Genomic DNA, 13,741 nt, shown 5'->3' on the forward strand with positions numbered 1-13,741 from the left:
AGCCCGGTTCAGTAAGATTATATGGCCATCAGACCTGTACAGATGTGGATGTAGTCCTTTGAAGACAGTTATTCCTTGCAAGTAAGCTTTTGGTGTGTTGAGCTTTTTGATTAGGTTGAAATAGATTGATTCAATTGCTTCAACGGGCTGGTTGTCTCAAGACGGAAGTAGAGAACAAGGAAACACACACACACACACACACACACACACACACACAGCCCTCTCATTGGCTGAGCCCCCTCCCTGACATGCCCACTCCTTGTTACCTGGGCAACCCCACCAGGGAGAGGAATATACCCACTCTCCCCATCGCCACCTCTCTCTCTCTCTCTCTCTCTCTCTCTCTTTCTCTTTCTCTTTCTCTTTCTCTCTCTCTCTCTTTCTCTTTCTCTTTCTCTTTCTCTCTCTCTCTCTCTCTCTCTCTCTCTCTCTCTCTCTCTCTCTCTCTCTCTCTCTCTCTCTCTCTCTCTCTCTCTCTCTCTCTCTCTCTCTCTCTCTCTCTCTCTCTCTCTCTCTCTCTCTCTCTCTCTCTCTCTCTCTCTCACTCACACAGTGTTAAAACAGTTAACCTCTCTCTTCCTTCCTCTCTCTCTCTCTCTCTCTCTCTCTCTCTCTCTCTCTCTCTCTCTCTCTCTCTCTCTCTCTCTCTCTCTCTCTCTCACACTCACACACACACACACAGTGTTACAACAGTTAACCTCTCTCTTCCTCCCTTGCTCTCTCCTCCTCCCCTCTCTTTACGTTTCCTCCCCCAATCCTAACATGCTGCTTCAGTCTCACAGTGGAGACACTCAGAGAGCACCACAGAGAGAGGCAGCAGCAGCAAACCAAAGACCGCACTACTACTGTCCCCCTCTCCACCTCTTCTCTCCACTACTACTGTCCCCCTCTCCCCCTCTTCTCCACTTCATCTCTCTCTCTGTGTCTCCCTTGTTCATCTTGTCAGGTCAGTGTGGATGTGAGATGGGTTGTGGATATTCCTCAACGACCAGCACGGCTGGAGGAGGTGAGTGTGCCATCGATCTATAATATAAAGTTGTGGAAACATGGTTTACAATAGAGAGTTGTGGAAACAGGGAATTACAATATAAAGTTGTGGAAACAGGTCTTTACAATAGAGAGTTGTGGAAACCGGTAATTACAATAGAGAGTTGTGGAAACAGGACTTTACAATGGAGAGTTGTGGAAACAGGGATTTACAATAGAGAGTTGTGGAAACAGGGATTTACAATAGAGAGTTGTGGAAACAGAATTTACAATAGAGAGTTGTGGAAACAGGGCTTTACAATAGAGAGTTGTGGAAACAGGGATTTACAATAGAGAGTTGTGGAAACAGGGATTTATAATTATGGAGAGTTATGGAGTTTTATATGAATAGAGATGTAGGGTACAGAAGTACCTTCTGTGTACAGTCTGTGGGCAATGATTTCTGTTTGTGTTTGTTTGTTTGTTAGTGTGTGTGTGTATGCGCTCGCTCATTCAAGTGCAACCGTGTGTGCGTGCTTGCCCGGCGTGTGTGAGTGTGTGTGTTGATCTGAAGCTAAACTAGTTGAATCAGACACACTGTCCGTTTGAATCAAAGCAGCAGTCTTGATATCATTGACACGTCAACACTCCGAGGGAGAGAGAGAGACTTTCAGAAATCAAAGCCAATAGACATTCCCCTTGAAATGCTTTCCCCTGACATGATCATTGTGAAAAGAGAAACCCTCATGAAAGCAGATGTTCTATGTTAGTCTGTTATATTCAATATGTTTGGCCAATGTGCCTTGGGTTTGATGTTCAATAGAAGGCATTTTCAACCTCTAATTCAACATGTAATGTTGTGTATGGAAAATGGATACTAGTGAAAATCAACAGGTAACGAGAGTACCATAGACAGACACCAGACACCACTGATGTACTGGTTAACATCTACTACAGTTAACATATTATCAACTGTCACATGAACAACACCATCATATGGCTTGTTTACCTTGACTAACAGTAGACCACTAGTATAGCTGAGGTTGAGGATATGACTTGTTTACCTTGACTAACAGTAGACCACTAGTATAGCTGAGGTTGAGGATATGACTTGTTTACCTTGACTAACAGTAGACCACTAGTATAGCTGAGGTTGAGGATATGGCTTGTTTACCTTGACTAACAGTAGACCACTAGTACCAGCTGTTTTCTCCTTTTGTGTGTGTGTGGTGTGTTATGACTGAGGTGAGTGGTGCTCTGATGACAACCTGACCAGATATATCTGTTATGACTGGGGAGAGTGGTGCTCTGATGACTACCTGACCAGATATATCTGTTATGACTGGGGAGAGTGGGGCTCTGATGACTACCTGACCAGATATATCTGTTATGACTGGGGAGAGTGGTGCTCTGATGACTACCTGACCAGATATATCTGTTATGACTGGGGAGAGTGGGGCTCTGATGACTACCTGACCAGATATATCTGTTATGACTGGGGAGAGTGGGGCTCTGATGACTACCTGACCAGATATATCTGTTATGACTGAGGAGAGTGGTGCTGTGATGACTACCTGACCAGATATATCTGTTATGACTGGGGAGAGTGGTGCTCTGATGACTACCTGACCAGATATATCTGTTATGACTGGGGAGAGTGGTGCTCTGATGACTACCTGACCAGATATATCTGTTATGACTGGGGAGAGTGGGGCTCTGATGACTACCTGACCAGATATATCTGTTATGACTGGGGAGAGTGGGGCTCTGATGACTACCTGACCAGATATATCTGTTATGACTGGGGAGAGTGGTACTCTGATGACTACCTGACCAGATATATCTGTTATGACTGAGGAGAGTGGTGCTCTGATGACTACCTGACCAGATATATCTGTTATGACTGGGGAGAGTGGGGCTCTGATGACTACCTGACCAGATATATCTGTTATGACTGGGGAGAGTGGGGCTCTGATGACTACCTGACCAGATATATCTGTTATGACTGAGGAGAGTGGTGCTCTGATGACTACCTGACCAGATATATCTGTTATGACTGAGGAGAGTGGTGCTCTGATGACTACCTGACCAGATATATCTGTTATGACTGGGGAGAGTGGTGCTCTGATGACTACCTGACCAGATATATCTGTTATGACTGGGGAGAGTGGGGCTCTGATGACTACCTGACCAGATATATCTGTTATGACTGGGGAGAGTGGTGCTCTGATGACTACCTGACCAGATATATCTGTTATGACTGGGGAGAGTGGGGCTCTGATGACTACCTGACCAGATATATCTGTTATGACTGGGGAGAGTGGGGCTCTGATGACTACCTGACCAGATATATCTGTTATGACTGAGGAGAGTGGTGCTGTGATGACTACCTGACCAGATATATCTGTTATGACTGGGGAGAGTGGTGCTCTGATGACTACCTGACCAGATATATCTGTTATGACTGGGGAGAGTGGTGCTCTGATGACTACCTGACCAGATATATCTGTTATGACTGGGGAGAGTGGGGCTCTGATGACTACCTGACCAGATATATCTGTTATGACTGAGGAGAGTGGTGCTCTGATGACTACCTGACCAGATATATCTGTTATGACTGAGGAGAGTGGTGCTCTGATGACTACCTGACCAGATATATCTGTTATGACTGGGGAGAGTGGTGCTCTGATGACTACCTGACCAGATATATCTGTTATGACTGGGGAGAGTGGGGCTCTGATGACTACCTGACCAGATATATCTGTTATGACTGAGGAGAGTGGTGCTCTGATGACTACCTGACCAGATATATCTGTTATTACTGGGGAGAGTGGTGCTCTGATGACTACCTGACCAGATATATCTGTTATGACTGAGGAGAGTGGTACTCTGATGACAGCCTGACCAGATATATCTGTTATGACTGGGGAGAGTGGTACTCTGATGACTACCTGACCAGATATATCTGTTATGACTGAGGAGAGTGGTGCTCTGATGACAGCCTGACCAGATATATCTGTTATGACTGAGGAGAGTGGTGCTCTGATGACTACCTGACCAGATATATCTGTTATTACTGGGGAGAGTGGTGCTCTGATGACAGCCTGAGTACAGAATCGATAGGTGACTCAGGGACAAGATGCTTTCAACAGCACTCACAATGGGACAATGGCCAAGCTCATGAACACTGAAAGCAGTCAAGGCTTCTCTGTTTCTCTGCCTTTTCTTTTTAAAACAGTGGATGGGAGAGATTTCAGACAGACAGACAGACATACAGACAGACAGACAGACAGACAGACAGACAGACAGACAGACAGACACACACACACACACACACACACACACACACACACACACACACACACACACACACACACACACACACACACACACACACACAGAGCAATATCAATTTTCTCTCAAAGCTGCAACTCCCCAACGGGCTCAGGAGAGGCGAAGGTCAAGTCATGAGTCCTCCAAAACATGACCCGCCAAACCACACTTCTTAACACCCGCCTGCTTAACCCGAAAGCCAGCCGTGTCGGAGGAAACACTATTCAACTCATGACCGGAGTCAGCTTGCAGGCGCCCGGCCCACCACCAGAGCACACTAGAGCGCGATGAGCCAAGTAAAGCCCCCCCGACCAAACCCTCCCCTGACCCGGACAACGCTGGGCCAGTTGTGCACGCCCTATGGGACTCCCGGTCATGGCCGGTTGTGACACAGCCTGGGATCAAAGCCGGGTCTGTAGTGACGCCTCAAGCACTGTGATGAAGTGCCTTACACCTCTGAGCCACTCAGGAGGCCCATTCATTTTCTTTTTTATCCTGTATTAACAGACCTTTACTAGTCCTGTATTAACAGACCTTTACTAGTCCTGTATTAACAGACCTTTACTAGTCCTGTATTAACAGACATTTACTAGTCCTGTATTAACAGACCTTTACTAGTCCTGTATTAACAGACCTTTACTAGTCCTGTATTAACAGGCATTTACTAGTCCTGTATTAACAGACCTTTACTAGTCCTGTATTAACAGACCTTTACTAGTCCTGTATTAACAGACCTTTACTAGTCCTGTATTAACAGACCTTTACTAGTCCTGTATTAACAGACCTTTACTAGTCCTGTATTAACAGACCTTTACTAGTCCTGTATTAACAGACCTTTACTAGTCCTGTATTAACAGACCTTTACTAGTCCTGTATTAACAGACCTTTACTAGTCCTGTATTAACAGACCTTTACTAGTCCTGTATTAACAGACCTTTACTAGTCCTGTATTAACAGACCTTTACTAGTCCTGTATTAACAGACCTTTACTAGTCCTGTATTAACAGACCTTTACTAGTCCTGTATTAACAGACCTTTACTAGTCCTGTATTAACAGACCTTTACTAGTCCTGTATTAACAGACCTTTACTAGTCCTGTATTAACAGACCTTTACTAGTCCTGTATTAACAGACCTTTACTAGTCCTGTATTAACAGACCTTTACTAGTCCTGTATTAACAGACCTTTACTAGTCCTGTATTAACAGACCTTTACTAGTCCTGTATTAACAGACCTTTACTAGTCCTGTATTAACAGACCTTTACTAGTCCTGTATTAACAGACCTTTACTAGTCCTGTATTAACAGACCTTTACTAGTCCTGTATTAACAGACCTTTACTAGTCCTGTATTAACAGACCTTTACTAGTCCTGTATTAACAGACCTTTACTAGTCCTGTATTAACAGACCTTTACTAGTCCTGTATTACTAGTCCTGTATTAACAGACCTTTACTAGTCCTGTATTACTAGTCCTGTATTAACAGACCTTTACTAGTCCTGTATTACTAGTCCTGTATTAACAGACCTTTACTAGTCCTGTATTACTAGTCCTGTATTAACAGGCCTTTACTAGTCCTGTATTAACAGACCTTTACTAGTCCTGTATTAACAGACCTTTACTAGTCCTGTATTAACAGACCTTTACTAGTCCTGTATTAACAGACCTTTACTAGTCCTGTATTAACAGACCTTTACTAGTCCTGTATTACTAGTCCTGTATTAACAGACCTTTACTAGTCCTGTATTAACAGACCTTTACTAGTCCTGTATTAACAGACCTTTACTAGTCCTGTATTAACAGACCTTTACTAGTCCTGTATTAACAGACCTTTACTAGTCCTGTATTAACAGACCTTTACTAGTCCTGTATTAACAGACCTTTACTAGTCCTGTATTAACAGACCTTTACTAGTCCTGTATTAACAGACCTTTACTAGTCCTGTATTAACAGACCTTTACTAGTCCTGTATTAACAGACATTTACTAGTCCTGTATTAACAGACCTTTACTAGTCCTGTATTAACAGACCTTTACTAGTCCTGTATTAACAGACCTTTACTAGTCCTGTATTAACAGACCTTTACTAGTCCTGTATTAACAGACATTTACTAGTCCTGTATTAACAGACCTTTACTAGTCCTGTATTAACAGACCTTTACTAGTCCTGTATTAACAGACCTTTACTAGTCCTGTATTAACAGACCTTTACTAGTCCTGTATTAACAGACCTTTACTAGTCCTGTATTAACAGACCTTTACTAGTCCTGTATTAACATACCTTTACTAGTCCTGTATTAACAGACCTTTACTAGTCCTGTATTAACAGACCTTTACTAGTCCTGTATTAACAGACCTTTACTAGTCCTGTATTAACAGACCTTTACTAGTCCTGTATTAACAGGCATTTACTAGTCCTGTATTAACAGACCTTTACTAGTCCTGTATTAACAGACCTTTACTAGTCCTGTATTAACAGACCTTTACTAGTCCTGTATTAACAGACCTTTACTAGTCCTGTATTAACAGACCTTTACTAGTCCTGTATTAACAGACCTTTACTAGTCCTGTATTAACATACCTTTACTAGTCCTGTATTAACAGACCTTTACTAGTCCTGTATTAACAGACCTTTACTAGTCCTGTATTAACAGACCTTTACTAGTCCTGTATTAACAGACCTTTACTAGTCCTGTATTAACAGACCTTTACTAGTCCTGTATTAACAGACATTTACTAGTCCTGTATTAACAGACCTTTACTAGTCCTGTATTAACAGACCTTTACTAGTCCTGTATTAACAGACCTTTACTAGTCCTGTATTACTAGTCCTGTATTACTAGTCCTGTATTAACAGACCTTTACTAGTCCTGTATTACTAGTCCTGTATTAACAGACCTTTACTAGTCCTGTATTACTAGTCCTGTATTAACAGACCTTTACTAGTCCTGTATTAACAGACCTTTACTAGTCCTGTATTAACAGACCTTTACTAGTCCTGTATTAACAGACCTTTACTAGTCCTGTATTAACAGACCTTTACTAGTCCTGTATTAACAGACCTTTACTAGTCCTGTATTAACAGACCTTTACTAGTCCTGTATTAACAGGCATTTACTAGTCCTGTATTAACAGACCTTTACTAGTCCTGTATTAACAGACCTTTACTAGTCCTGTATTAACAGACCTTTACTAGTCCTGTATTACTAGTCCTGTATTACTAGTCCTGTATTAACAGACCTTTACTAGTCCTGTATTACTAGTCCTGTATTAACAGACCTTTACTAGTCCTGTATTACTAGTCCTGTATTAACAGACCTTTACTAGTCCTGTATTAACAGACCTTTACTAGTCCTGTATTAACAGACCTTTACTAGTCCTGTATTAACAGGCATTTACTAGTCCTGTATTAACCGACCTTTACTAGTCCTGTATTAACAGACCTTTACTAGTCCTGTATTAACAGACATTTACTAGTCCTGTATTAACATACCTTTACTAGTCCTGTATTAACAGACCTTTACTAGTCCTGTATTAACAGACCTTTACTAGTCCTGTATTAACAGACCTTTACTAGTCCTGTATTACTAGTCCTGTACTAAAAGACCTTTACTAGTCCTGTATTAACATACCTTTACTAGTCCTGTATTAACAGACCTTTACTAGTCCTGTATTAACAGACCTTTACTAGTCCTGTATTAACAGACCTTTACTAGTCCTGTATTAACAGACCTTTACTAGTCCTGTATTAACAGACCTTTACTAGTCCTGTATTAACAGGCATTTACTAGTCCTGTATTAACAGACCTTTACTAGTCCTGTATTAACAGACCTTTACTAGTCCTGTATTAACAGACCTTTACTAGTCCTGTATTACTAGTCCTGTATTACTAGTCCTGTATTAACAGACCTTTACTAGTCCTGTATTACTAGTCCTGTATTAACAGACCTTTACTAGTCCTGTATTACTAGTCCTGTATTAACAGACCTTTACTAGTCCTGTATTAACAGACCTTTACTAGTCCTGTATTAACAGACCTTTACTAGTCCTGTATTAACAGACCTTTACTAGTCCTGTATTAACAGACCTTTACTAGTCCTGTATTAACAGACCTTTACTAGTCCTGTATTAACAGACCTTTACTAGTCCTGTATTAACAGGCATTTACTAGTCCTGTATTAACAGACCTTTACTAGTCCTGTATTAACAGACCTTTACTAGTCCTGTATTAACAGACCTTTACTAGTCCTGTATTACTAGTCCTGTATTACTAGTCCTGTATTAACAGACCTTTACTAGTCCTGTATTACTAGTCCTGTATTAACAGACCTTTACTAGTCCTGTATTACTAGTCCTGTATTAACAGACCTTTACTAGTCCTGTATTAACAGACCTTTACTAGTCCTGTATTAACAGACCTTTACTAGTCCTGTATTAACAGGCATTTACTAGTCCTGTATTAACCGACCTTTACTAGTCCTGTATTAACAGACCTTTACTAGTCCTGTATTAACAGACATTTACTAGTCCTGTATTAACATACCTTTACTAGTCCTGTATTAACAGACCTTTACTAGTCCTGTATTAACAGACCTTTACTAGTCCTGTATTAACAGACCTTTACTAGTCCTGTATTACTAGTCCTGTACTAAAAGACCTTTACTAGTCCTGTATTAACATACCTTTACTAGTCCTGTATTAACAGACCTTTACTAGTCCTGTATTAACAGACCTTTACTAGTCCTGTATTAACAGACCTTTACTAGTCCTGTATTACTAGTCCTGTATTACTAGTCCTGTATTACTAGTCCTGTATTAACAGACCTTTACTAGTCCTGTATTACTAGTCCTGTATTAACAGACCTTTACTAGTCCTGTATTAACAGACCTTTACTAGTCCTGTATTAACAGACCTTTACTAGTCCTGTATTACTAGTCCTGCATTACTAGTCCTGTATTAACATACCTTTACTAGTCCTGTATTACTAGTCCTGCATTACTAGTCCTGTATTAACAGACCTTTACTAGTCCTGTATTAACAGACCTTTACTAGTCCTGTATTAACAGACCTTTACTAGTCCTGTATTAACAGACCTTTACTAGTCCTGTATTAACAGACCTTTACTAGTCCTGTATTAACAGACCTTTACTAGTCCTGTATTAACAGACCTTTACTAGTCCTGTATTAACAGACCTTTACTAGTCCTGTGTTAACAGACCTTTACTAGTCCTGTGTTAACAGACCTTTACTAGTCCTGTATTAACAGACCTTTACTAGTCCTGTATTACTAGTCCTGTATTAACAGACCTTTACTAGTCCTGTATTAACAGACCTTTACTAGTCCTGTATTAACAGACCTTTACTAGTCCTGTATTAACAGACCTTTACTAATCCTGTATTAACAGACCTTTACTAGTCCTGTATTAACAGACCTTTACTAGTCCTGTATTAACAGACCTTTACTAGTCCTGTATTAACAGACCTTTACTAGTCGTGTATTACTAGTCCTGTATTAACAGACCTTTACCAGTCCTGTATTAACAGACCTTTACTAGTCCTGTATTAGAGGACCGTTCAACCATCTTAAATGAATATACCTTTGTTCTCACAGGTCCAACCGAAGCCTCCAAAGAAGAAGTGTGAGTATGGTTGTCTCTCTCTGGCCCCAAGACTATATTTCTCTCACTAATCCACTGCTTTTCAATTCTTAAGGGGGCACAAACGAGTGTACACATTATTTGGGGAGTAGGGGGAATCGGCATTGAGCCCGTGTTGTTATTGTTGTTGTTGTCAGTATGACAGCTGTAGATGGAGAATGTGCTGTTGTTGTCAGTATGACAGCTGTAGATGGAGAATGTGCTGTTGTTGTCAGTATGACAGCTGTAGATGGAGAATGTGCTGTTGTTGTCAGTATGACAGCTGTAGGTGGAGAATGTGCTGTTGTCAGTATGACAGCTGTAGGTGGAGAATGTGCTGTTGTTGTCAGTATGACAGCTGTAGGTGGAGAATGTGCTGTTGTTGTCAGTATGACAGCTGTAGGTGGAGAATGTGCTGTTGTCAGTATGACAGCTGTAGATGGAGAATATGCTGTTGTTGTCAGTATGACAGCTGTAGATGGAGAATGTGCTGTTGTTGTCAGTATGACAGCTGTAGGTGGAGAATGTGCTGTTGTCAGTATGACAGCTGTAGGTGGAGAATGTGCTGTTGTTGTCAGTATGACAGCTGTAGGTGGAGAATGTGCTGTTGTCAGTATGACAGCTGTAGATGGAGAATATGCTGTTGTTGTCAGTATGACAGCTGTAGATGGAGAATGTGCTGTTGTTGTCAGTATGACAGCTGTAGGTGGAGAATGTGCTGTTGTCAGTATGACAGCTGTAGGTGGAGAATGTGCTGTTGTTGTCAGTATGACAGCTGTAGGTGGAGAATGTGCTGTTGTTGTCAGTATGACAGCTGTAGGTGGAGAATGTGCTGTTGTTGTCAGTATGACAACTGTAGGTGGAGAATGTGCTGTTGTCAGTATGACAGCTGTAGGTGGAGAATATGCTGTTGTTGTCAGTATGACAGCTGTAGATGGAGAATGTGCTGTTGTTGTCAGTATGACAGCTGTAGATGGAGAATGTGCTGTTGTCAGTATGACAGCTGTAGGTGGAGAATGTGCTGTTGTTGTCAGTATGACAGCTGTAGGTGGAGAATGTGCTGTTGTCAGTATGACAGCTGTAGGTTGAGAATATGCTGTTGTTGTCAGTATGACAGCTGTAGGTGGAGAATGTGCTGTTGTCAGTATGACAGCTGTAGGTGGAGAATGTGCTGTTGTTGTCAGTATGACAGCTGTAGGTGGAGAATGTGCTGTTGTTGTCAGTATGACAGCTGTAGATGGAGAATGTGCTGTTGTCAGTATGACAGCTGTAGGTGGAGAATGTGCTGTTGTTGTCAGTATGACAGCTGTAGGTGGAGAATGTGCTGTTGTCAGTATGACAGCTGTAGGTGGAGAATATGCTGTTGTTGTCAGTATGACAGCTGTAGGTGGAGAATGTGCTGTTGTTGTCAGTATGACAGCTGTAGGTGGAGAATGTGCTGTTGTCAGTATGACAGCTGTAGATGGAGAATGTGCTGTTGTTGTCAGTATGACAGCTGTAGGTGGAGAATATGTGGTTGTTGTCAGTATGACAGCTGTAGATGGAGAATGTGCTGTTGTTGTCAGTATGACAGCTGTAGGTGGAGAATGTGCTGTTGTCAGTATGACAGCTGTAGGTGGAGAATATGCTGTTGTTGTCAGTATGACAGCTGTAGATGGAGAATGTGCTGTTGTCAGTATGACAGCTGTAGGTGGAGAATGTGCTGTTGTTGTCAGTATGACAGCTGTAGGTGGAGAATGCGCTGTTGTCAGTATGACAGCTGTAGATGGAGAATGTGCTGTTGTTGTCAGTATGACAGCTGTAGGTGGAGAATGCGCTGTTGTCAGTATGACAGCTGTAGATGGAGAATGTGCTGTTGTCAGTATGACAGCTGTAGGTGGAGAATGTGCTGTTGTTGTCAGTATGACAGCTGTAGATGGAGAATGTGCTGTTGTTGTCAGTATGACAGCTGTAGGTGGAGAATATGTGGTTGTTGTCAGTATGACAGCTGTAGGTGGAGAATGTGCTGTTGTTGTCAGTATGACAGCTGTAGGTGGAGAATATGCTGTTGTTGTCAGTATGACAGCTGTAGGTGGAGAATGTGCTGTTGTTGTCAGTATGACAGCTGTAGATGGAGAATATGCTGTTGTTGTCAGTATGACAGCTGTAGATGGAGAATGTGCTGTTGTCAGTATGACAGCTGTAGGTGGAGAATGTGCTGTTGTTGTCAGTATGACAGCTGTAGATGGAGAATGTGCTGTTGTCAGTATGACAGCTGTAGGTGGAGAATATGTGGTTGTTGTCAGTATGACAGCTGTAGATGGAGAATGTGCTGTTGTTGTCAGTATGACAGCTGTAGGTGGAGAATATGTGGTTGTTGTAAGCTAATAGGTCATGTTCTTTCATTAAAGGTGAAGAACCTTCCACGTCACTGCTCTGTTTATCCCAGCCAGGCACCACAAACATCTCCAGCCGGTCTCACTCACACTCAGTCCTCACCTTGCCCACAGGGCCCTGCCTCTCAACTATAAAAGGAAAAACACAATTTCCTAGAATTAATGAGTCAGACATTAGTCAAATACTGTGGACTACTTCCTGATAAGCATATCGACAGTTAGGCAGAGTTCTCAACAAGCTGCCTGATAAACATATTGACAGGCAAGCCAAGTTCTCAACAAGCCTAGCGGGTCCCATGTGGCTCAGTTGGTAGAGCATGGTGCTTGCAATGCCAGGGTTGTGGGAGAGTATGGGTTCGATTCCCACGGAGGACCAGTAAGAAAGTCGCTCTGGATAAGAGCCTCTGCTAAATGACTGAAAATAATGATAGCCAGGTCATCAATGAGACTGGTTTCGGCACTGCTGCAGAGCTTCAAAACAGGTCTCTGGTGGAGAAAAGACCCCTAGACGGTGAACACCCATGAACACGCACATTTACATATTGGACAGACCTGAGTTGATCACTATTTCATAGCCATGCCATTCATTAACCTTTGTCTGATGTGACCGTGTGTTTGACCGTGTGTCAGAGCTCCCGGGGGTGATGGACTTATTACTGACTTATCACTGACTTATTACTGACTTATCACTGACTTATTACTGACTTATTACTGACTTATCACTGACTTATCACTGACTGGCTGACTTATTACTGACTGGCTGACTTATTACTGGCTGACTTATTACTGACTGACTTATTACTGACTGACTGACTGAGTTATTACTGACTGACTGAGTTATTACTGACTGGCTGAGTTATGACTGGCTGAGTTATGACTGACTGAGTTATTACTGACTGAGTGAGTTATTACTGACTGACTGAGTTATTACTGACTGACTGAGTTATGACTGACTGAGTTATTACTGACTGACTGAGTTATTACTGACTGGCTGAGTTATGACTGACTGAGTTATGACTGACTGAATGAGTTATGACTGACTGAGTGACTGAGTTATGACTGACTGAGTTATTACTGACTGACTGAGTTATGACTGACTGGCTGAGTTATGACTGACTGGCTGAGTTATGACTGACTGAGTTATGACTGACTGAGTGACTGAGTTATGACTGACTGAGTTATGACTGACTGAGTTATGACTGACTGAGTTATGACTGACTGAGTTATTACTGACTGACTGAGTTATTACTGACTGACTGAGTTATGACTGACTGGCTGAGTTATGACTGACTGACTGACTGAGTTATGACTGACTGGCTGAGTTATGACTGACTGACTGAGTTATGACTGACTGAGTGACTGAGTTATGACTGACTGACTGAGTTATGACTGACTGACTGAGTTATGACTGACTGACTGAGTTATTACTGA

General features: G+C 41.9%; 1 protein-coding gene across 1 annotated transcript; it reads right to left on the minus strand.

Annotated features, from left to right (window-relative positions):
• Positions 1-981: 981 nt before the first annotated feature.
• Positions 982-12,380, minus strand: LOC139392968 (putative uncharacterized protein DDB_G0282133). Its single transcript, XM_071141276.1, has 2 exons — positions 10,023-12,380; positions 982-1,023 (listed from the first exon to the last, which is right to left on the minus strand). Exons 1-2 carry the CDS (start codon positions 12,378-12,380, stop codon positions 982-984), a joined length of 2,400 nt encoding a protein of 799 aa, XP_070997377.1.
• Between the last annotated feature and the right edge of the window lie 1,361 nt (positions 12,381-13,741).

Source organism: Oncorhynchus clarkii, chromosome 33 (assembly GCF_045791955.1).
Source record: "Oncorhynchus clarkii lewisi isolate Uvic-CL-2024 chromosome 33, UVic_Ocla_1.0, whole genome shotgun sequence".
NCBI classification, from domain to species: Eukaryota; Metazoa; Chordata; class Actinopteri; order Salmoniformes; family Salmonidae; genus Oncorhynchus; species Oncorhynchus clarkii.